Consider the following 15,623-nt stretch of genomic DNA (forward strand, 5'->3'; position numbering starts at 1 on the left):
CGGCGCGGCCGGCAGGGGGCGCTGCGGGGCGGGGCGGGGCGGGGCGGGCGCTGCGGCGCCATGAAGGAGTGCGAGTACCGGCAGATCCCGCCGGGGGTAGCGGGGCCGGCTACCGGCACCGTCGCTTCCTCGCCCCCGCCAGCCGCCGGCCTGGAGCGGTCCGGTGCCACCCGCCGGCCCCGGCGGAAGTGGGAGGTTTTCCCCGGCCGCAACCGGTTCTACTGCGGCGGCCGCCTCATGCTGGCCCGGCACAGCGGAGTCTTCGCCCTCACCCTCGGCCTCATCCTGGCCACCAGCGGGCTCTTCTTCGCCTTCGAGTGAGTGCGGGATGACGGGATGGGGGCTCTCGGCACGGCCGGGGGGGCTGCGGGGTCGCGGGGGTCCCCCCTTCCTCTGCTGGGGGGTCCCGCCGGTGTCCCCGTCTTCCCTCCCCGCTTCCCGGTATCGGCTACCCCCTTTCCCGGGATCGGGCCCCCTGCCCTGCTGGGGTGAAGCCGTGTGGGGTCTCCGAGCAGCCCCCGTCCCGTGCCCCCCATCCTCCTTTAAGCCTTTCCGGGGGGGGTGCCGTTGGTTAGCTGTTATCCCACCCATGCCCTCGTGGTGGGAGGGGGGTGGGCAGCATCTCTTTCTAATTCCTCCATGGGAGCCCCTATATCCCTTCCTTCTCCTCGCCATTCCCCCCCCTGCACAGCCCCCAGACCCGCTTTGCAGGCAGCCACGGCACCCCCATGGCCCGTCCCTCTTTGCGGGGGTGGTGGTGGGGAGACGGGGGTGGCCTTGGACCTTTTTTGCCCAGTCTGGTCTGGGGAAGAGGTTTAACATCCCGCCAGGATCCCCTCCTGCCCTCTAAAGATCCCCCCCCAGGATCCCCTCCTGCCCTCTAAAGATCCCCCCCCAGGATCCCCTCCTGCCCTCTAAAGATCCCCCCCCAGGATCCCCTCCTGCCCTCTAAAGATCCCCCTCCAGGATCTCCTCCTGCCCTCTAAAGATATTCCCAGCCTTCCCTCCTGCTACAGAGGGGAGAACTGGTCCAGGATCGCAGTCAGGAGGCACCCCCCCGCCCCAGGACCGGTGGTCTTGGTCCGCAGAGGCAGCAGGAGCAGCGTTTCGGTGAAAGGTCCTTGATAAAGGGTGAAACTCTTTGGGGTCCCACCTGGAGGGTCTGCGCTGGAGCTCTGCCCCCACTGTGCAGGGGTGCCTGGGGAAGAGGGGGCTGCATCGCTCCGCGTCCCCTCCGCTTTAGGAAAGCCATCCCTCTCCTGCGCCCCGAGGGAGGGGAGAGCCAGGAGCACCCCGTTACACGGAGGAGCCGGGGATGGAGCACCGCTGGTTACCGACACCTCTGAGACCTTCTGCTCTCCTGCCTCCCCGATCCTGCCCGGGGAGGGAAGGGAGCTTGTTTTTCCTGCCGCTGTATGAAGCTGGGGCTGGGGGGGGGTCACGCCTGCCTTCGGATCACGGCGTTATCCCTGCGAGTCTCCGAGTAAAGCTGCCCAAGCCTGCAGGCGGGGGGAGATGAAGGTATTTGCTCGGATTAGAGGTTCTGAGACGTCGGATGAGCTGGAAGGGGCAGGCAGGCCGCTGCAGGAGGCAGTAATGGCATCCCCCATGCGAAAAACTCCTTTCTTCGTGCCGTCTCTGCCCCTCCGACAGCTTTCTCTGCTGCGTCTGAAACTAACGGGCAGCGCTGGCGCAGTCACCGCTCTGTGCGGGGCCAAGCAGAGGACATCTGCTCCCCCCTCCCTCCTTGCCTAGTCACTCTTTTCTTGGTGGAAGATGCCCTGGGGCTTTCTGCGTTGTTATTTTAGCCGTGTGCTCCTGTCGCAGGGGTTACCGTTTGCTAGATACAGAGCAAATACATCTTGCCTGGGTCTGCACTGCGCTTCACGTTTTTTAACGTGATTTCTTGTTGCCTGGCGGGGGAAAGCGGGGTCCAGAGATTCTCCCAGAAAAGGGGTGGCGAGAAGCTCGCATCTCTCATTTCGGAGACCTTTCTGTCCGACCGAGGGGCTCGGTGGCTGCTTTGTTCTGGACAGCTGAGCTCCGGGAGTTGAAACAAAAGTTGCTTAATCCTCTCAAACTGCCTCGCGGCGTTACTGAGACTTAGCGCTGCCCGCAGACATCGGGGCTCAAGCAGCTTCCCCGTCTGCGCTCGACTTATCTGTGCTTATAATAGCAAATCCCCCCGCGGAGAAAGGGACGGGAGGGGGGGGTCCGACACCGCGCCGTGCAAAGATCCGTGTTCCTCGGCAGCCTTCACCCATCGTGCTGCCAATAACGGAGCTGCCCTGATGTGGGGTGCCATCGCGCCGGTCCCCATCCGTGATAAAACACCCCCGGGTCGTAGCGCCGCAAGCCCTGGAGCGGGCATCGTCTGCCGAGGTGCCCGATGGCTTGTCCTGGCAGCGTCGATGCTGGAAGGCATCGCTGGCCAAACATCTGGCACACCGTGAAGGGCACGCGGGTCATCCGGAGACATCAAAGCTGCCTTGAATGGAAGCCAAGTGCCCTCTCGGCTTCTGGTGTTGGACCGAATGGGATCGCGTTCACGCGGGTGTTGATTCCTGCTTAGCTTGGGGTGTTTCTCCGCGTGTTCTCGATGCCGCTGTTGTAGAAGGTGACCGAGCTTTGGGGCAGCTGCCAGGTTTTTGAAATGGGATTCTGGGACTTCAGAAGGGCGAAGAGCTTGTGCAGAGGGGCTTGTACTGCCACCTTGGTGCCAAAGACCCTGTCTTCCCAGTGCTACTCCAGTGTTTCCTGGGCTGGCTCTTGCTGTTCCAGAGGTCTCTGCAAAGCAGAGGTGCTCCAGCCCACCCCCCCGTGATAATCCGTAGTGTGTAACGTCGCCGCCGATAGCCGGTTCTGTAGCGGTGGTTGGTAACGATGTGGTTTTTTTCCCTTTTCTTTTAACAGCTGCCCCTTCCTTGCCAGTCACCTCACCTTGGCCATCCCCATCATTGCAGCCGTCCTCTTCTTCTTCGTCATCAGCTGCCTGCTCCAGACGAGCTTCCGAGACCCGGGTATCCTGCCCAGAGCCACCCCGAGCGAGGCCGCAGACCTGGAAAAGCGGATCGGTGAGACTTCTGTGACCCTCTCCTGTGTTTGGTCCAGTGCGTGTGTGTGTGCGTGTGTGTGTGTGTGTCACACGCGTTTCAGCCTCAGTGAGTCTCTGGAGAAAAAGCCGGAGTATCAAATCGCGGAGCTTGACAATGATATGTCTTGATAACGTCTTAAAAGTCCCGGTAAAAGAGATGCGACGAGCTCCTCGAGCACAGCCGGCAGCGCTTCAGAGAGAGGGTCTGCAGAGATGACTTTCGTTTCTATCCCGTCCCATCGCTCTCCGAGGCAAAGCCCCGTACGGTGGGTCGTGGCTGTGTCTGTTCCTGCCCTCGGGACGACACCTGAGCGGGCAGCGGCTCGTGCAGAGCTCGGGGGAGGGACAGCCTGTGGCACCCGTGTCCCAAACACGTTAAGGACTGTGTGCCAGCGGCCGGGGGAGCACGAAGTCCCCGTCAGGATCACGCTGCCAGGCTCTTGAAGACAGAGCGAGAGTGCGCGCTGCTCTGTAACGGTGATCGTTGTCCAGACTCGGAGGAATCTGACCCTCTGCCGCCTTCCCTAAAATACGGGTGGTGAGGACGTAGGGTAATTAACTTAGGCATGAGTGCTTTTTAAGATTACGATTTGCCACTGAGCCTGCTGTGCTGCAGTGTTTCCTTTGTTGCGATGGTTTCCAACAGTATGCTAACGTTTGTCCCCAGCGAAAAACTGCCACGTCACGCTCTTCTGGTGGCGACCAAGAAGGTGTATGCGTCCAGCACCCGTGGACCTTGGTGCTGTGACCCGTAGTCACAAATGCTTCAGCAAAGCTAACGTGAGACAGCTTGAATCTGCCCCGCCGAAGATGGTTGCAAGGCAGTAATTCTACATCCGACTGAAAAAATACGGTTTTAAAATATCCTCAGAGCGGTTATCCGTGTTTCTATATATAAGTGCTTAAAGCAGTAATCTGGCTGCAGATGCTGCCTGATGTGCCAGCTGTTACCGTTAATATAATCCACTTCTTACCCTCTTAACGTGCTCACTGTTACATCTCCGTTTGCCAAGACTTCCTCGGAGTTGGGAAGGTGCTCTTTTAAGAGTGACTAAAATAAGGGAATAACCCCCAAAACTGCAAACGTGATACAGAGGTTTTCCAGCTTTTGCTGAGCAGGGGAACGGCCTCCAGCTGCCAGTGCCCAGTGAATAACGAAGTGCCGGCGCAGGCAGGTGTAACTCGCGGTGTCTCTAAAAATCCCCAGTTTCGACCTTGAGGAGGAGGAATCCTCTCGTCTTATAAGAGACACGTGTTAAATTTCAACGAAATCCGCCTGGAGCACGCGGGACCCGCTGGCTGTCCTCCCCCGCTGTGCTGGGAATGGGTCGGTGAGTCGTGTGCTAGGGGTGGCCGGGGCTGCTTCTGCGGAGGTTTGCCCTCGTCTCGGTAACTTGGATGCTTACAGCAGAGGAGGAACCACCCGTGCGTTAACAGATGATGTTGTCTCTCCTTGCGTGGTGATCCGTTAGACGCGGGGAGATGAGTTGGTGTCGCTGGGCACGTTAACTCTGCTGCTTTTACGCTCGCTATTTATAAATTGCTTTATGTTCTCAAACTGTTGGGCAGATATTACTTCCTCCTGGCATCCCAGCAGCGTTGCCAGACAAGGAAACGACATAAATAATGCTGCGAGGAGCTGACTGGAGTTCCTGGCTGCCCACCCCGCAACAAATCCTGCCGGCTGAGCTGCCTCTCGGCTTCTGATTAAAACCAGGAGAGCACGCGCCGATCCCTTACCCTGCCAGGGAGCGGATACGGGGGGGCTTGGGTTTCGCCTGCGCGGGTTTGACTGTCCCTCCTTGTCCTTGCAGACAGCATGGGCACCTCTACCTACCGCCCGCCGGCCCGCACCATGGAGGTGGTCATAAACAAGTACGTGGTGAAACTCAAGTACTGCTACACCTGCAAAATGTTCCGCCCTCCCCGCACCTCTCACTGCAGCGTCTGCGACAACTGCGTCGGTAAGCCCGGAGAGAGGAAAGGTGCCGCTGTCCCGTGTGCGTGTGGTTTATGTTCCTGGACAGGTTGCTTCTGCGTCTCGTAAAGGATTATAAAGCGAGATGCCGAGCGGTTTTTCTTCTTCCCGCTTGAAATGAAAGCAACACCAAGTGCGGTGGCTCGGGGCGAGGGGGCGGCACGTCCAAGACTCCGTGTGTCTCTGCTTTCCCAGGTTCGGGGAGGTCTGTGCCATGAAATGCGGTTGAGGCCCCCACCGAACACAGGGTTTGCCGCGGGGTCCGTGTTGCGTGTGGCCGTGCTGGTGCCAGGCTGGCAGAGACACCGCCGTGGATGCGGGTTGAGCTCTTCTGTGTCCTCTCCCCGTGCCCTCAGACTGCGGCGGGGCAGGAGGGAATGAACAAAGACCCGAAGAAAAGTCTCTGGTGGCTTCCCGCGGGCAGGGACAGGCGGAGGGGGGGTGGGCAGGGGGGGGTTCCCAGGCTGCACCGCAGCAGCTTGAACTGGCGGCGGGGTGGCATCTGATTTGGGGACATTTTAATGGAGATTTTAATCCTCGCGTGGCTGCTCTGTGTGGATGCGGAGGTTGTGCTTTACGCTCTCTGCCGGGGCAGCCTGAGGAGCCACCGACCCGCTGCAGGACCCCAAGGCTCTGCTGAAGAGAAGAAATTTGGGAATCGCCAAGCGTTCTGCGTTTGGGGATGGCGGTGGGTGGCCGTGACGCCTCCCTCGCGCTGGCGCAGCTCGCCGGAAAGCAGCCGCGGCTGGGGCAGGGTTTGGAGAGGAGCCGGCCGGGGGCGCGGGCTTGTGCCCGCTTTGTGTGCGACGGGTTTTATTTGAGCTGGCGTCCCCTGCGGAATGGTTGGTCTGAAACGCGGCCCTTTCATTAGAAGGCAGTGGGGAGTCTCTCCAGATACGCTGCACCTGCCCTGGGTTCCCAGGCAGTTTCTGTGGTTTGAGAGGCGTATCTTTATAACTTCGAAAACTGTTTTTCTGCCCCCGCCGAGAAGGCGGGGGAAGCTGACGCGCGGAAAGGGAGCAGCGATGCTGCGCGCAGGCACAGCCGGCGCTGCGAAGTGCTGGAAAAACTTTCCCTCTTCTCTTTCGGTTTTAGTAATGGTAGATGTTACCAGTCACGAGGTTTGTATTTGTGCAGGGCTTGCCGAGAGGAAAGGTTTGGCCTTCGATGCTTAAAAAATGGGGCATGTGAGCAGGCGGCAGGGCCGCCTTGAAACTTCTCGCTAATGCGGTGCCGCAAGAGGCGCGGGTCTCAGGGTGGTGGGTGGAAGCTCAATTTGGAGCCCCTGGTTTCTGCAGGCTCGGCGGAATTTGCTCTGTCACGGGGTGCGAGGTGGCAGGAGTCCTCACCACGTCCCTTTTGTTTCAGAGAGGTTCGATCACCACTGCCCCTGGGTGGGCAACTGCGTGGGCAAGCGCAACTATCGCTACTTCTACGCCTTCATCCTCTCCCTCTCCTTCCTGACGGCCTTCATCTTCGCTTGCGTCGTCACCCACCTCACTCTGCGTAAGTACGGCGGGCGCGAGCAGCCACGCGTGCCCTGCTGCCGGCCACGGGGCAGCACCGGTCACCGTTCCTGTTGGACAGAGCGTGGGAAGGGTCTATCCCTGTTTCCCCCTCCCCCGCTGAATAAAGGGGGTCTCAGACTGCAGGGAACCCCAGATCCACCCTGCACCTGGCTGCAGAGAGACCGGGGGAGCTGGTGACTGGGTTGTCGCCACCAGAGCTGGTGGGTGCGTCCGCCCTTAACCTGGCGGGGAAGGTGACTTGCCCGTCAGCCCCGAATCTCCTGGAGCTGTGTCTACGCGCTGACGTTTCGGCAAAGTTCCAGACCGTAGATGTTTCTCGGGCAGCCGGGCAGATCCCTGTGGCCCGCAGCGGGGGGTGGCTGCGTGCTCGGGGGTGAAGCGTTGGCTGGAGATGCAGGGCTGCCTGATGGGACGGCGTTCCTTGTCCCGTTTTGCTTTGCAGGCTCTCAGAGAGATGGATTCCTCGCCACTCTGAAGACGACACCTGCGAGATATCCTTCTGACGCCGTCGGCGGCTCAGGCTGCCGAGCGCTGGCGCAGCGATGCTAATTGTGTAACAGAAGCGCAGCGAGCTCTTTGTAGGGTCACCTTCGGGTACTTTCCACAACTTAATTTAGTTCCCGAGCTACCTGGTTGGGGCAGACAGGCATCCGTAGGCTGATAGAACATCCCCAAATTGGGAAGAGCTTTAATTGGCCCAGGTTGCCCAGGGAAGCTGTGGCTGCCCCATCCCTGGAGGGGTTCAAGGCCAGGTTGGACGGGGCTTGAAGCAACCTGGGCTGGTGGGAGGTGTCCCTGCCCAGGGCAGGGGGGTGGAACCAGATGATCTTTTAGGTCCCTTCCAATTCTAACCATTCTGTGATTCTTTCTTTAGTTCACCGCTGGGGACTGAGAGCGGGTGACAAACTTGTTTCCCAGTTTACGTGGAAAGGGAAGCGGCTGGAACAGGCTGTGCCTTGCTGGGTGCCCGCAGAATGGTGTGGGGAATGGGAAGCTCGCTGGGATGTTTTCGTGGCCCAGCATGCGTAGTCACAGCACGTACCTCCCAAATCAGTCCTCTCCTTGCAGGATCATTTTGTTCCCCGAGACTTCCTTGACTTTTTTTTTTTTTTTTTTTTTTTTCTTTCCTTCCCCACTGTGCTGGAGCTGGTGATTTGTTTTTTCTCAGTCTGGTCTATTTTGGGCCTCTCAGGTTTTCACACTTATTTAGTGGCCTCCAACCTGACGACGAACGAAGACGTAAGTACCTGGACGCTTGTCCTTCTGCAGGGCCGGCCCCGGTCCTTCCTAAGCGGAGGTGAGGCTTCCAGAGGATCCGCGGCTGCCTGCCATCATCCACCGCCAAGCGCGCAGCCCCTGCCCTAAACCGGCGTTTTTTAGCCTGTAGTTTCAGGTAGCTGGGTGGGGGGGGAAAAGCAGCACGCGGCAGCCGGGGGGGACCGTGCAAGACGTGTTGCTTGGCAGTGCCAGGCTGAAATGTTAGAAAAAGTCACGTGCGTGTTTTTTCCAGTCTGTATGTGGCCTCGCTTAAAATTAGGAGTTACGAGATTTAAAAAAAAAAAAAAAAAAAAAAAAAAAAAAAAAAAAGGCAGGCCGGCCCCAGAGATTTATTTGGGTGTTAGCCTGGGACACGGGTGATCTTAATTCAGCGTCCTGCATAACCACAGGTTTCCTCTGAGACCCTGGGCAAGTCCCTTTGTCTCTGTCAGTTCCTCGTGCCTAACGGGCAAATAACGCCCAGCCACCTCCTGACGAGACGTACCTTAAAAAGTCTGGGGGGCAGGCAGGCTCCGAGGGCCCCGTGAGTACCCTGAGCAGGGCAGATTGTACGGAAAAGCAGGATCTGTCTGATCCTTGGAATCTAAATTCACCCTCCTGGCCAGAAGGACCTGTAATCCTTGCTGGAGGCTTCCAGCTCTGCAGAAGGCAGGTTTGCATCTTTTTTTTTTTTTTTTTTTAACATTTTTTTTTCCCCTCCCCTCTCCCGTCCACCTTTCTGTTGCGTTCGGAGGTGTTGGCGGAGATGCTCACGGCCACGTAAAGTGAAGCCAATGGAGGGTCGCACCCCAGTTCTGGGAGCGCCAGGTCCCAAGCACGTGGCCCGTTGCCGCTCCGGCTGCGTTGCCCGCCTGGCCAGCCTTATGCTGCAACCGAGGAGAGGAAGTAAAAAAAACAAAACAAAACAAAAAAAACCCAACAAAACCAAAAAAAAGGAGGAAATGTAATGGTAAATGGTTCGCTGCAGCCAGGGGCCTGAGGCCGGGTATAGCATCTGCCCACGCGTGTGTGCCTACGCTTGGTGTGACCGGGGTTTCGAAATCAGAGTCCCGGTGGCAGCTGCTCGGGGTTGGGGCAGATGAAATCGTTGCCTCCTGTGGCAGCCCGGCCTGGGAATCCCCTCGCTCTTGGCTCGGCCGGAGGAGCCCGGGAGGGACCCAGGAGCTTGCAGCCTCACAGAGAACGAGGGGAGGAGGAGGAGAAGGAGGAGGAGGAGGAGGAGAGTGGTGTTGAAGAGGGGGCCACCGACAAGCTGCCGTGCAGCGCGGGGAGGGCGCAGCTTTGGGGCTTTCTAGCTGCAAGGTTGAGCCTTGGCGGAGGCAGGAGCAGCGTGTTGCTCTCCTCTGGCTGCCTCTCTGCAGCTGTGCTGCCTGTTAAAGCAAAGAGAGGGAGGACGTCGGCAGTAAGACAAGCCTTCCACCTCTTGAGCAAGGGTTTGAACCGAGTCCGTTACCGTGTAATTAATTATCTGCTATCAGATCTTTCGTATCTTAATCTGCGTCTATCCTTTCCCTTTCAGATCAAAGGGTCCTGGTCAAATAAGAGGGGCTCGGAGTTTGCCAATCCCTACAGCCATAAAAGTATCCTCACAAACTGCTGCGCGGTGCTGTGCGGACCGTTCCATCCCAGGTAAGAGCCTTCGACCTCCGCGGCGTCGGGAATCGCATCCCGCTCTGCGAGAGGGGCCTGGGAAAGGACGGGTTTATCAGGATTCGGGGGAGTCAGCACAAACACGTCTGCTCCCGTGCTGGTGGGGAAAGTTTCCCAGTCTCCGCAGAGAGCGGCTGGAGAAACGTCTGAGAGAGAGAACTGTTGCTTCTCCCGCGTTGGAGCGATGAGTTCGGGTCATTTGTAATAGTTCCGTGGAGTTGGCAGATAAGACGCATCCTGAGGTTCGATAAGGGCAGGGTAACGGCACCAAAGAGCTCGGCGGCAGCTGGTTAAATGCCGGTAGTGGCGAGTACGTCTTAGCACGTGTTTTTCCTCCTCTGCTCTGAGGATCCAGCGTCGTGGCAAGCAGCCAGCAGAGCGCCGCGCCAGGCAGCGGGGACGCCCGGGCTTTTACCAACGCCGGGGTTACCCGAAATGCTTAGTAGCGTCCCACCAAGCGCTCTCACCCGTGAGTTAACCAGAACTGGTGTTAAAGCAAGGATGCGGGCGAGCGGTTTGCTGCAGGCCTAAGGAAGCTTTGGACCCGAAGCAGGATTATCGCCGCTTTGTCACAAGAGGGTGCAATTGGGCAGAGTCAGGCCGGCGTCCCCTTGTGCCGTGCCGCCGGCGTGGGGCTCCCAGCCTGTCCTCGGGCGTGTGGGGATCCTCCAGACAGGGCTTTTTTTTTTTTCCACCGGATCCTATTTGGATTTGTGCGGAGCGTCTCAGAGGCGCGAACTCGGTGTAACGCGGCGGCAGGGGAAGGCGCCAGGCTGTGCAGCAAGAGTCAAAGCGCGTTTTACGCTTGCACACCTGGCCCTGCTCTCTGAAGTACCCCCGAGCTTTTTGTTGGGTTCAGGGCTGCCGAAATGCCCGTGCTGCCACTCGGAGACGGCAAATCTGCGGATTCGGGGAACCGAGCTCTTTGCTGGGAGGTTGTGGGGAGAGTAGCATTTTTACTCCCGTTCTTTTCCCCGTTCGTGTTGTTTTCCTGTCGTAAAGGCCTTTCGCCAGTTCCCGTTTGGGTTTGCGGTGACCCAAAGCTCTAACGGCCCGAAGGCTGTTCGGTGGCTTGTGTGATAAGTCTGTGGTTTGTCTAATGGGCAGCTCCTGCCCGTGCTCTGGTTAGCAGCTCCCACGAGGACGGCCCTCTCCGCGGCCCGTGCGCTCCCGCCTTCGCCCAGCCTTCGTTCCCTTAACTCCTCTCCCCTCCCACGCTCTTCCCTTCTTCTGTTTTCCAGTTTGATAGACAGAAGAGGATTTATCCAGCCAGATGGCGGGACCCCGTCCAGTCCGAAGAGCGAAATCCCTTCCTTCGGAGCCAAAACCGACACCAGCATGGTAGGAGGCATTCCCTAGCGGTGCTGTGGTGTAACCCAGTGCCTGCTGTGCCTGCACCTCGCTCCAGCCGGTACCTTCCCCTCCAACATCTCCCCAGCTCAGGCGGGACAGCCCTGCGATGCAGAGCTGCCAAAGACTCAGTCGAGCCATACGTTGCCTTTATATTTTTTTATTTTTTTTCTTTTTTAAATTTATTTATTATTTTTTGTTTATATGTTTCACTGTGATCTGGACTTTGGACTGGTAGAGCCCAACAGCATGCAAGACCCTCAGACTCGTGCAGAAAGCAGGGAGTTCCTGCTGCGCCCGGAAAGCAAATAGGTCTTGGGAAGCCACCAGAGCTCTGAGCCCGGAGCGTCTGCTCCAGGGTTTTGCTGTGTTTCCTGCCGGGAATATACTGAGGTGGGAGGTGGGGGCTGGTTCCCACTCTGAGCTGGGCTGTGATGCCTCGTCTGCTGGGCTGGTGGATGCGTACGTTCCCTGGTATCCCCGTTATCTCCGTGAACGCGTCCTGCTGCCCTGCGCCCACCTGTGAAGGGCTGTTCTGTCTCTTAATGGCCGGGTTCTCACCTCGGCCGCTGCCGGAGCGGCTTTTCTTTTCCAGAAGCTGCTGTGCCTTGGTAAGTTGGGGCTGTTGGGCTGGGAGGACTCTGGCTCCCAGCAGCCGTGGAAGCTAGCTAGCGGTCCCAGCTGCTGGTGATCCTGTTTTCTGGCTGGTCACTGAGAGGGTGTTGAAAACCTCGTTGAGTTTTGGCCCGGCCGGTCAGGAAGACAACGTTTTGCAGCAAGGATACGAAGTAGGAGGACCCCCCTTTTAACGGGGAAGAAGAAACACGCAGCGTTCTGCGGCTCTCGTCGTGAGATGCTGGGTGGCAAGGCTACACTTGTAAGATTTGGGAACCTTGGTTTGCCAGGGAAGCCTGGTCATGTCCTGTCTCCTCCGAAAGGCAACAGGAAAGTGGGTGAAATCCTGAGGTGGAGCTTCCCAGAGGAAGCAGTTAGCGAGTGCTGGTCTCTGATAACCTCACGTTGTGCTCTGGGTTTGCGTTTCTGGCCGGCAGGTGAGAGCCAGGGCTGTCCCCGGCGCCTCCGGAGCCATTCCCGTGTGCCAGGGGCGCATCCCGGAGCATCGCTCCGTCCCTGGGGAGGCACGGGAGAGCCGGGCTGGGCAGCTCTGCCTCACCGACACTGGAGCGTGCCTAGAGGAGAATCACAGACCTCGTTAGCAATACTTGAATCATGTGATTAAAAGCTGCTGGATATTTTTGCACAATTTGTAGGGTTTTTTTTTGGTTTTTTTTGTTTTTTTTTTTTTTTCCTATGATGTAGAACATTTTATAATTCGGCACAGGTAGCGTTGGGCTTGTTAGCACCAGGGCAGAGGCTTGCAGTGTTCTGGGTCAAGCTGCCTGGGTAGGTTTCCGTGGGTCAGACGCCTGTGTGTCAACCTCAGGGGGAGGCAGCACATTTCGGGGGGGGGGGGGCAGCCTGTCCCCCGTGAACTCACCAGCGCTGTGCTTTGCACGCTCGAGCAGACAGTGCCAGCCCGCAGGCAGCTTCGGGGCACGCTGGGGGACCGGCAGAGGCACAAGGTTGCCCCGGCCTCACCCGGCTGGTGGCCGCACAAACATCTCGGTGCTTGTTCGCTGTGGCCACCGGCTCTCCCTTGCCCTCCGCGAAGAGCCGAGGTGAGAGCACGGCAGCAGAGGCTGCTGAATCCCTACCGCATCAGATGGCCCTTGCTTCGTGCCATCTCACGGGCCAGGCGCTTTAGGACGTTGCCCGTGTTGCATCCGGAGAGGCCTCCCTGCCCTTCCCACCCCACTTCTCCCGCAGGGATGGCCCCAGCGGGGCTTGTCCCCTGCCGTGGAGGAGCCTTGGGGCGAGCCCAGCTGGGCCGTGCCGAGGGCGTCTGGGGGTGCCGGGGAGTGAGGAGCAGTGTCGGGGGCGTTATCAGGGGCCAAACTCCTTCCTGTTTTTATTTAAGCCCCTTCCCTTTGTTACTCAACGTAATAAAAACTATATTTTTAAAGAGTTAATCGCTTGGATGATTATTTTTCTTCCTTTAAGACAGAAAAGAGCGGGCGTTGCAGTGTTTAACAGGGCGGTTGGCCTCTATGAGGTTTACCTGGAAGCTCCTGTAACCTCCCGCAGGATGGGGCTGCGAGGGATGCTCAGCGGCAATTGGTGCTGCCCTGGCTCTTGCTGGAGGAAGGGGTTTTTCTGTCCCCCGTCTCCAGCCCGGGCCGCGTCTCATCCACTCGCCCGTCCCCTCCCCGGGGCTCGCTCCAGGGCTGTGCCAGGCTCCGTGTGGTCCCCGTGTCTCACCCAGCGCCGGTGGGTGGTGAGGTGCGTAATCTCTGGTGTCTTCCCCAGGAGGACGCCTGCCAGGATTTTGCCATTTCCTGCACAGCCTGACGGGATTTGCCCCCCTCCTTGGACGTTAGCCCCGCTTTCTGAGGGCTAGCTGGTAAGAAAGCACTTTCTTCTCCCCATCATCCGCCCCAGCGACCCATCTCATCTCCACTGCATGGACCAGCTCTGCCCACGGAGCCCGTCACCCTCCGGTTGTGTAGACATCTGTGTGCCGTGTGTCCCATCCATCCCACCAGCATCCCACCGGCGCGAGGCGCTGCCGGCCCTGGGCTGTGCCGTCTCGGTGCGGGGCTGCCTGCCAGAGGGGTTGCCCGCAGCCTTGGCGAGAAGAGAGGGATGGTTTCCCCCCCCCACCGGCTTCGTGCTGGGCTTTGGGACAAGATGGAGCTGCCCAGTCCACGGTGGGGGTGTGTGTGTGGAAAACGGCGTGGCTGAGGGTGGGCTCAGGCTCCGGGCGGGGGGGTTTGTGTAGCCCGGGGCTCGCTGGATGGCACGCCGTGGTGGCTCGTGCTCGGAGATGCCATGACGGGCTCGGAGGAAGCCCCCAACTCACGCAGAGATGTGGCGTTTGGAGCCAGCTGTGGCTCAAACAGAGGAGTGGGAGCCTGGAACAGATTTTAACCCCAGCTCTGACCCCCGGTCCCTCCCCTCCCTCCTCCTCTGTTCGCACACCAGATTCCTCCTCCTATTTTCCCCTTGACCGCGGTAAGTTCCTTCCACAGCACGTTGCAATGAAGCCCTGCTTCGCTTGTGGGCTGTGGAGCTGCCCCTCGGCCCCCCCCCCGCTCCCCCCCGCAGCTTCTGCCTGCTCCAGCCTCGGCGGCAGCCGTGGAGGAAGGCTGCCAGCGCTCTCCTCCGTCCCGCGCTGTCACCCCTTGCCGCCACTGAGCCCCGGTGCTCCGCTCTGCTCCCTGCTGCTCCTCGCTCCTGTATTTCTGGCACTAACCCTCTCTTTCTCTTCCTCCTCTCGCTCACACCGGGTCCATCAAGCGTCAAGAGCCCTGGTGGCCCACAGCCCCCTGCCCCTCTTGGCGCACCCTGTGGGGAGCCAAGAGACTACAGCCATGACCACCACCAGTGCCTCCGCTCGCCAGGGCTGCGCCTTCCTCCCTCCCACCCACCCCAAGAGAGAGGGGGAAAGCGGCCGTGCACAAGGAAAAGCTTTTCCAACCCTTCTCCGGGAGCCGGGATGGCCGTCCCGCCGGTTCAGAGCTCGAAGCCATACAGCCGTCCCACCCGAGTGCAATAACTGGAGTTCCTGCTGTCTCCCGCCACTGGATGGACTCACGCAACCGAGCCGAGGATGCCGGTGGCTCCCCGTAACCCCCAGCCTTACCCCCACCCCCGCCCGGTGAAGGTGTCTCCCCTCCCGCAGATGCTGGAAGATAGCGGTGAGCGTTCCGGCGGGCTTGCGAAAGGAGCAGGCTTCGCGCCAGCGCGTCGTGACGCCGGTGGCATCACACACCCGACCCCAGCAGCCCCTCTCCCAGCCATGTCCGTGCGCCGCAGGACTCTCCTCCGCGGGCAGGAGTTAGTGCGTGGTCAGAATTAACCTTGCAACCTGCCCCCCCCCCCCGCCCCCGGCCAGCTCTCCCCCTCCCGTTCCGTCTTAACGTGGCTCTAGTTTTAGGGGAAGGGGTTGAAGACCCGCAGGACCGTGACCAGCCATTGCGGGGGCTCCAGCACCGCGTCCTCCCACCGCCGGTGGCCGGGATGGGAGCTGCACAGCCAGGTCTGACCTCCCCCCGCCCAGCCCAGCGCCCAGTAGGATTCACCATCTATTTCTGCCTTTTACTTTTGTAACAAATAAAAATTTCTCCTATTTACTGTACGCCAGCGCCTGGCTGCTGCTCTGCCGGCGGAAGGGAGCTGCTCCCTGCAGCTCGTGCCCGGGCACGTCGGTGCTGCGTGGGGCGGGTGGTGGTGGGGGCCGGGGAGGGCTGCACCCCTCTGCCGTCAGCCGCGTTGGCCACGGGGCCGGGAGCCCAGAGCTCCCTAAACTCAGCTGTGGCACCAGCGGTGGCCTTGAGGCAAGTCCCAGCCTTCTGTGACCCTGCGCCCTGTACAGCTGGGGCCGGGGAGGGAGCGATGGGCAGCGCCTGCGGGACCTGGGACGCGGCAAAATTCGGCAGAATTTGTCCCCTGCTGAAGGGCCGGGAGGCGGCAGCGTCCCCACAGCCCCGGGGAGGGGGAGAGCGGCAGGGCCGGATGGGAGAGGCCGGGGTGGCCCGGGTGGGCTGTCAGCATCCTTCCAGCGCCTCTGGGAATGGCCACGAGCATCCTCTGCCTCCTCCTGCCATGGCGGAGCCGCCGGAGCGCCCCAGCCCTGCAGCGTCGCCAGCTGGGCTGCTGGCCTGGGCAGCGTCCCCCGGGGCTG

At 59.9% G+C, this 15,623-nt stretch overlaps 1 protein-coding gene across 7 annotated transcripts; it reads left to right on the forward strand.

Annotated features, from left to right (window-relative positions):
- Positions 1-36: 36 nt before the first annotated feature.
- On the forward strand, positions 37-15,070 carry ZDHHC18 (zDHHC palmitoyltransferase 18). Of its 7 annotated transcripts, none has more exons than XR_012584208.1 (10): positions 37-317; positions 2,914-3,074; positions 4,909-5,058; positions 6,441-6,578; positions 7,044-7,092; positions 7,738-7,840; positions 9,399-9,508; positions 10,771-10,870; positions 13,247-13,340; positions 14,237-15,070. XR_012584208.1 is itself a non-coding variant. In XM_074562847.1 (9 exons), exons 1-9 carry the CDS (start codon positions 61-63, stop codon positions 13,286-13,288), a joined length of 1,110 nt encoding a protein of 369 aa, XP_074418948.1. In that variant the 5' UTR covers positions 37-60; the 3' UTR covers positions 13,289-15,070. The 7 variants fall into 7 exon arrangements, 4 of the variants coding, with proteins under 4 accessions (XP_074418948.1, XP_074418947.1, XP_074418949.1 ...); XR_012584209.1 differs by having other exon boundaries at positions 13,247-14,780; positions 14,877-14,893; XM_074562847.1 differs by having other exon boundaries at positions 13,247-15,070.
- The last annotated feature ends 553 nt before the right edge of the window (positions 15,071-15,623 follow it).

The sequence above is a fragment of the Larus michahellis genome, chromosome 19 (assembly GCF_964199755.1).
Source record: "Larus michahellis chromosome 19, bLarMic1.1, whole genome shotgun sequence".
In the NCBI taxonomy this organism is placed as follows: domain Eukaryota; kingdom Metazoa; phylum Chordata; class Aves; order Charadriiformes; family Laridae; genus Larus; species Larus michahellis.

Coding starts and splice junctions, on each gene's coding strand:
- ZDHHC18 (XM_074562846.1), top strand. CDS start 61: ATGAAGGAGTGCGAGTACCGGCAGATCCCGCCGGGGGTAGCGGGGCCG. Junction 5,059..6,440: donor CGTCTGCGACAACTGCGTCG/GTAAGCCCGGAG, acceptor CTTTTGTTTCAG/AGAGGTTCGATCACCACTGC. Junction 6,579..7,043: donor CGTCACCCACCTCACTCTGC/GTAAGTACGGCG, acceptor TTTGCTTTGCAG/GCTCTCAGAGAGATGGATTC.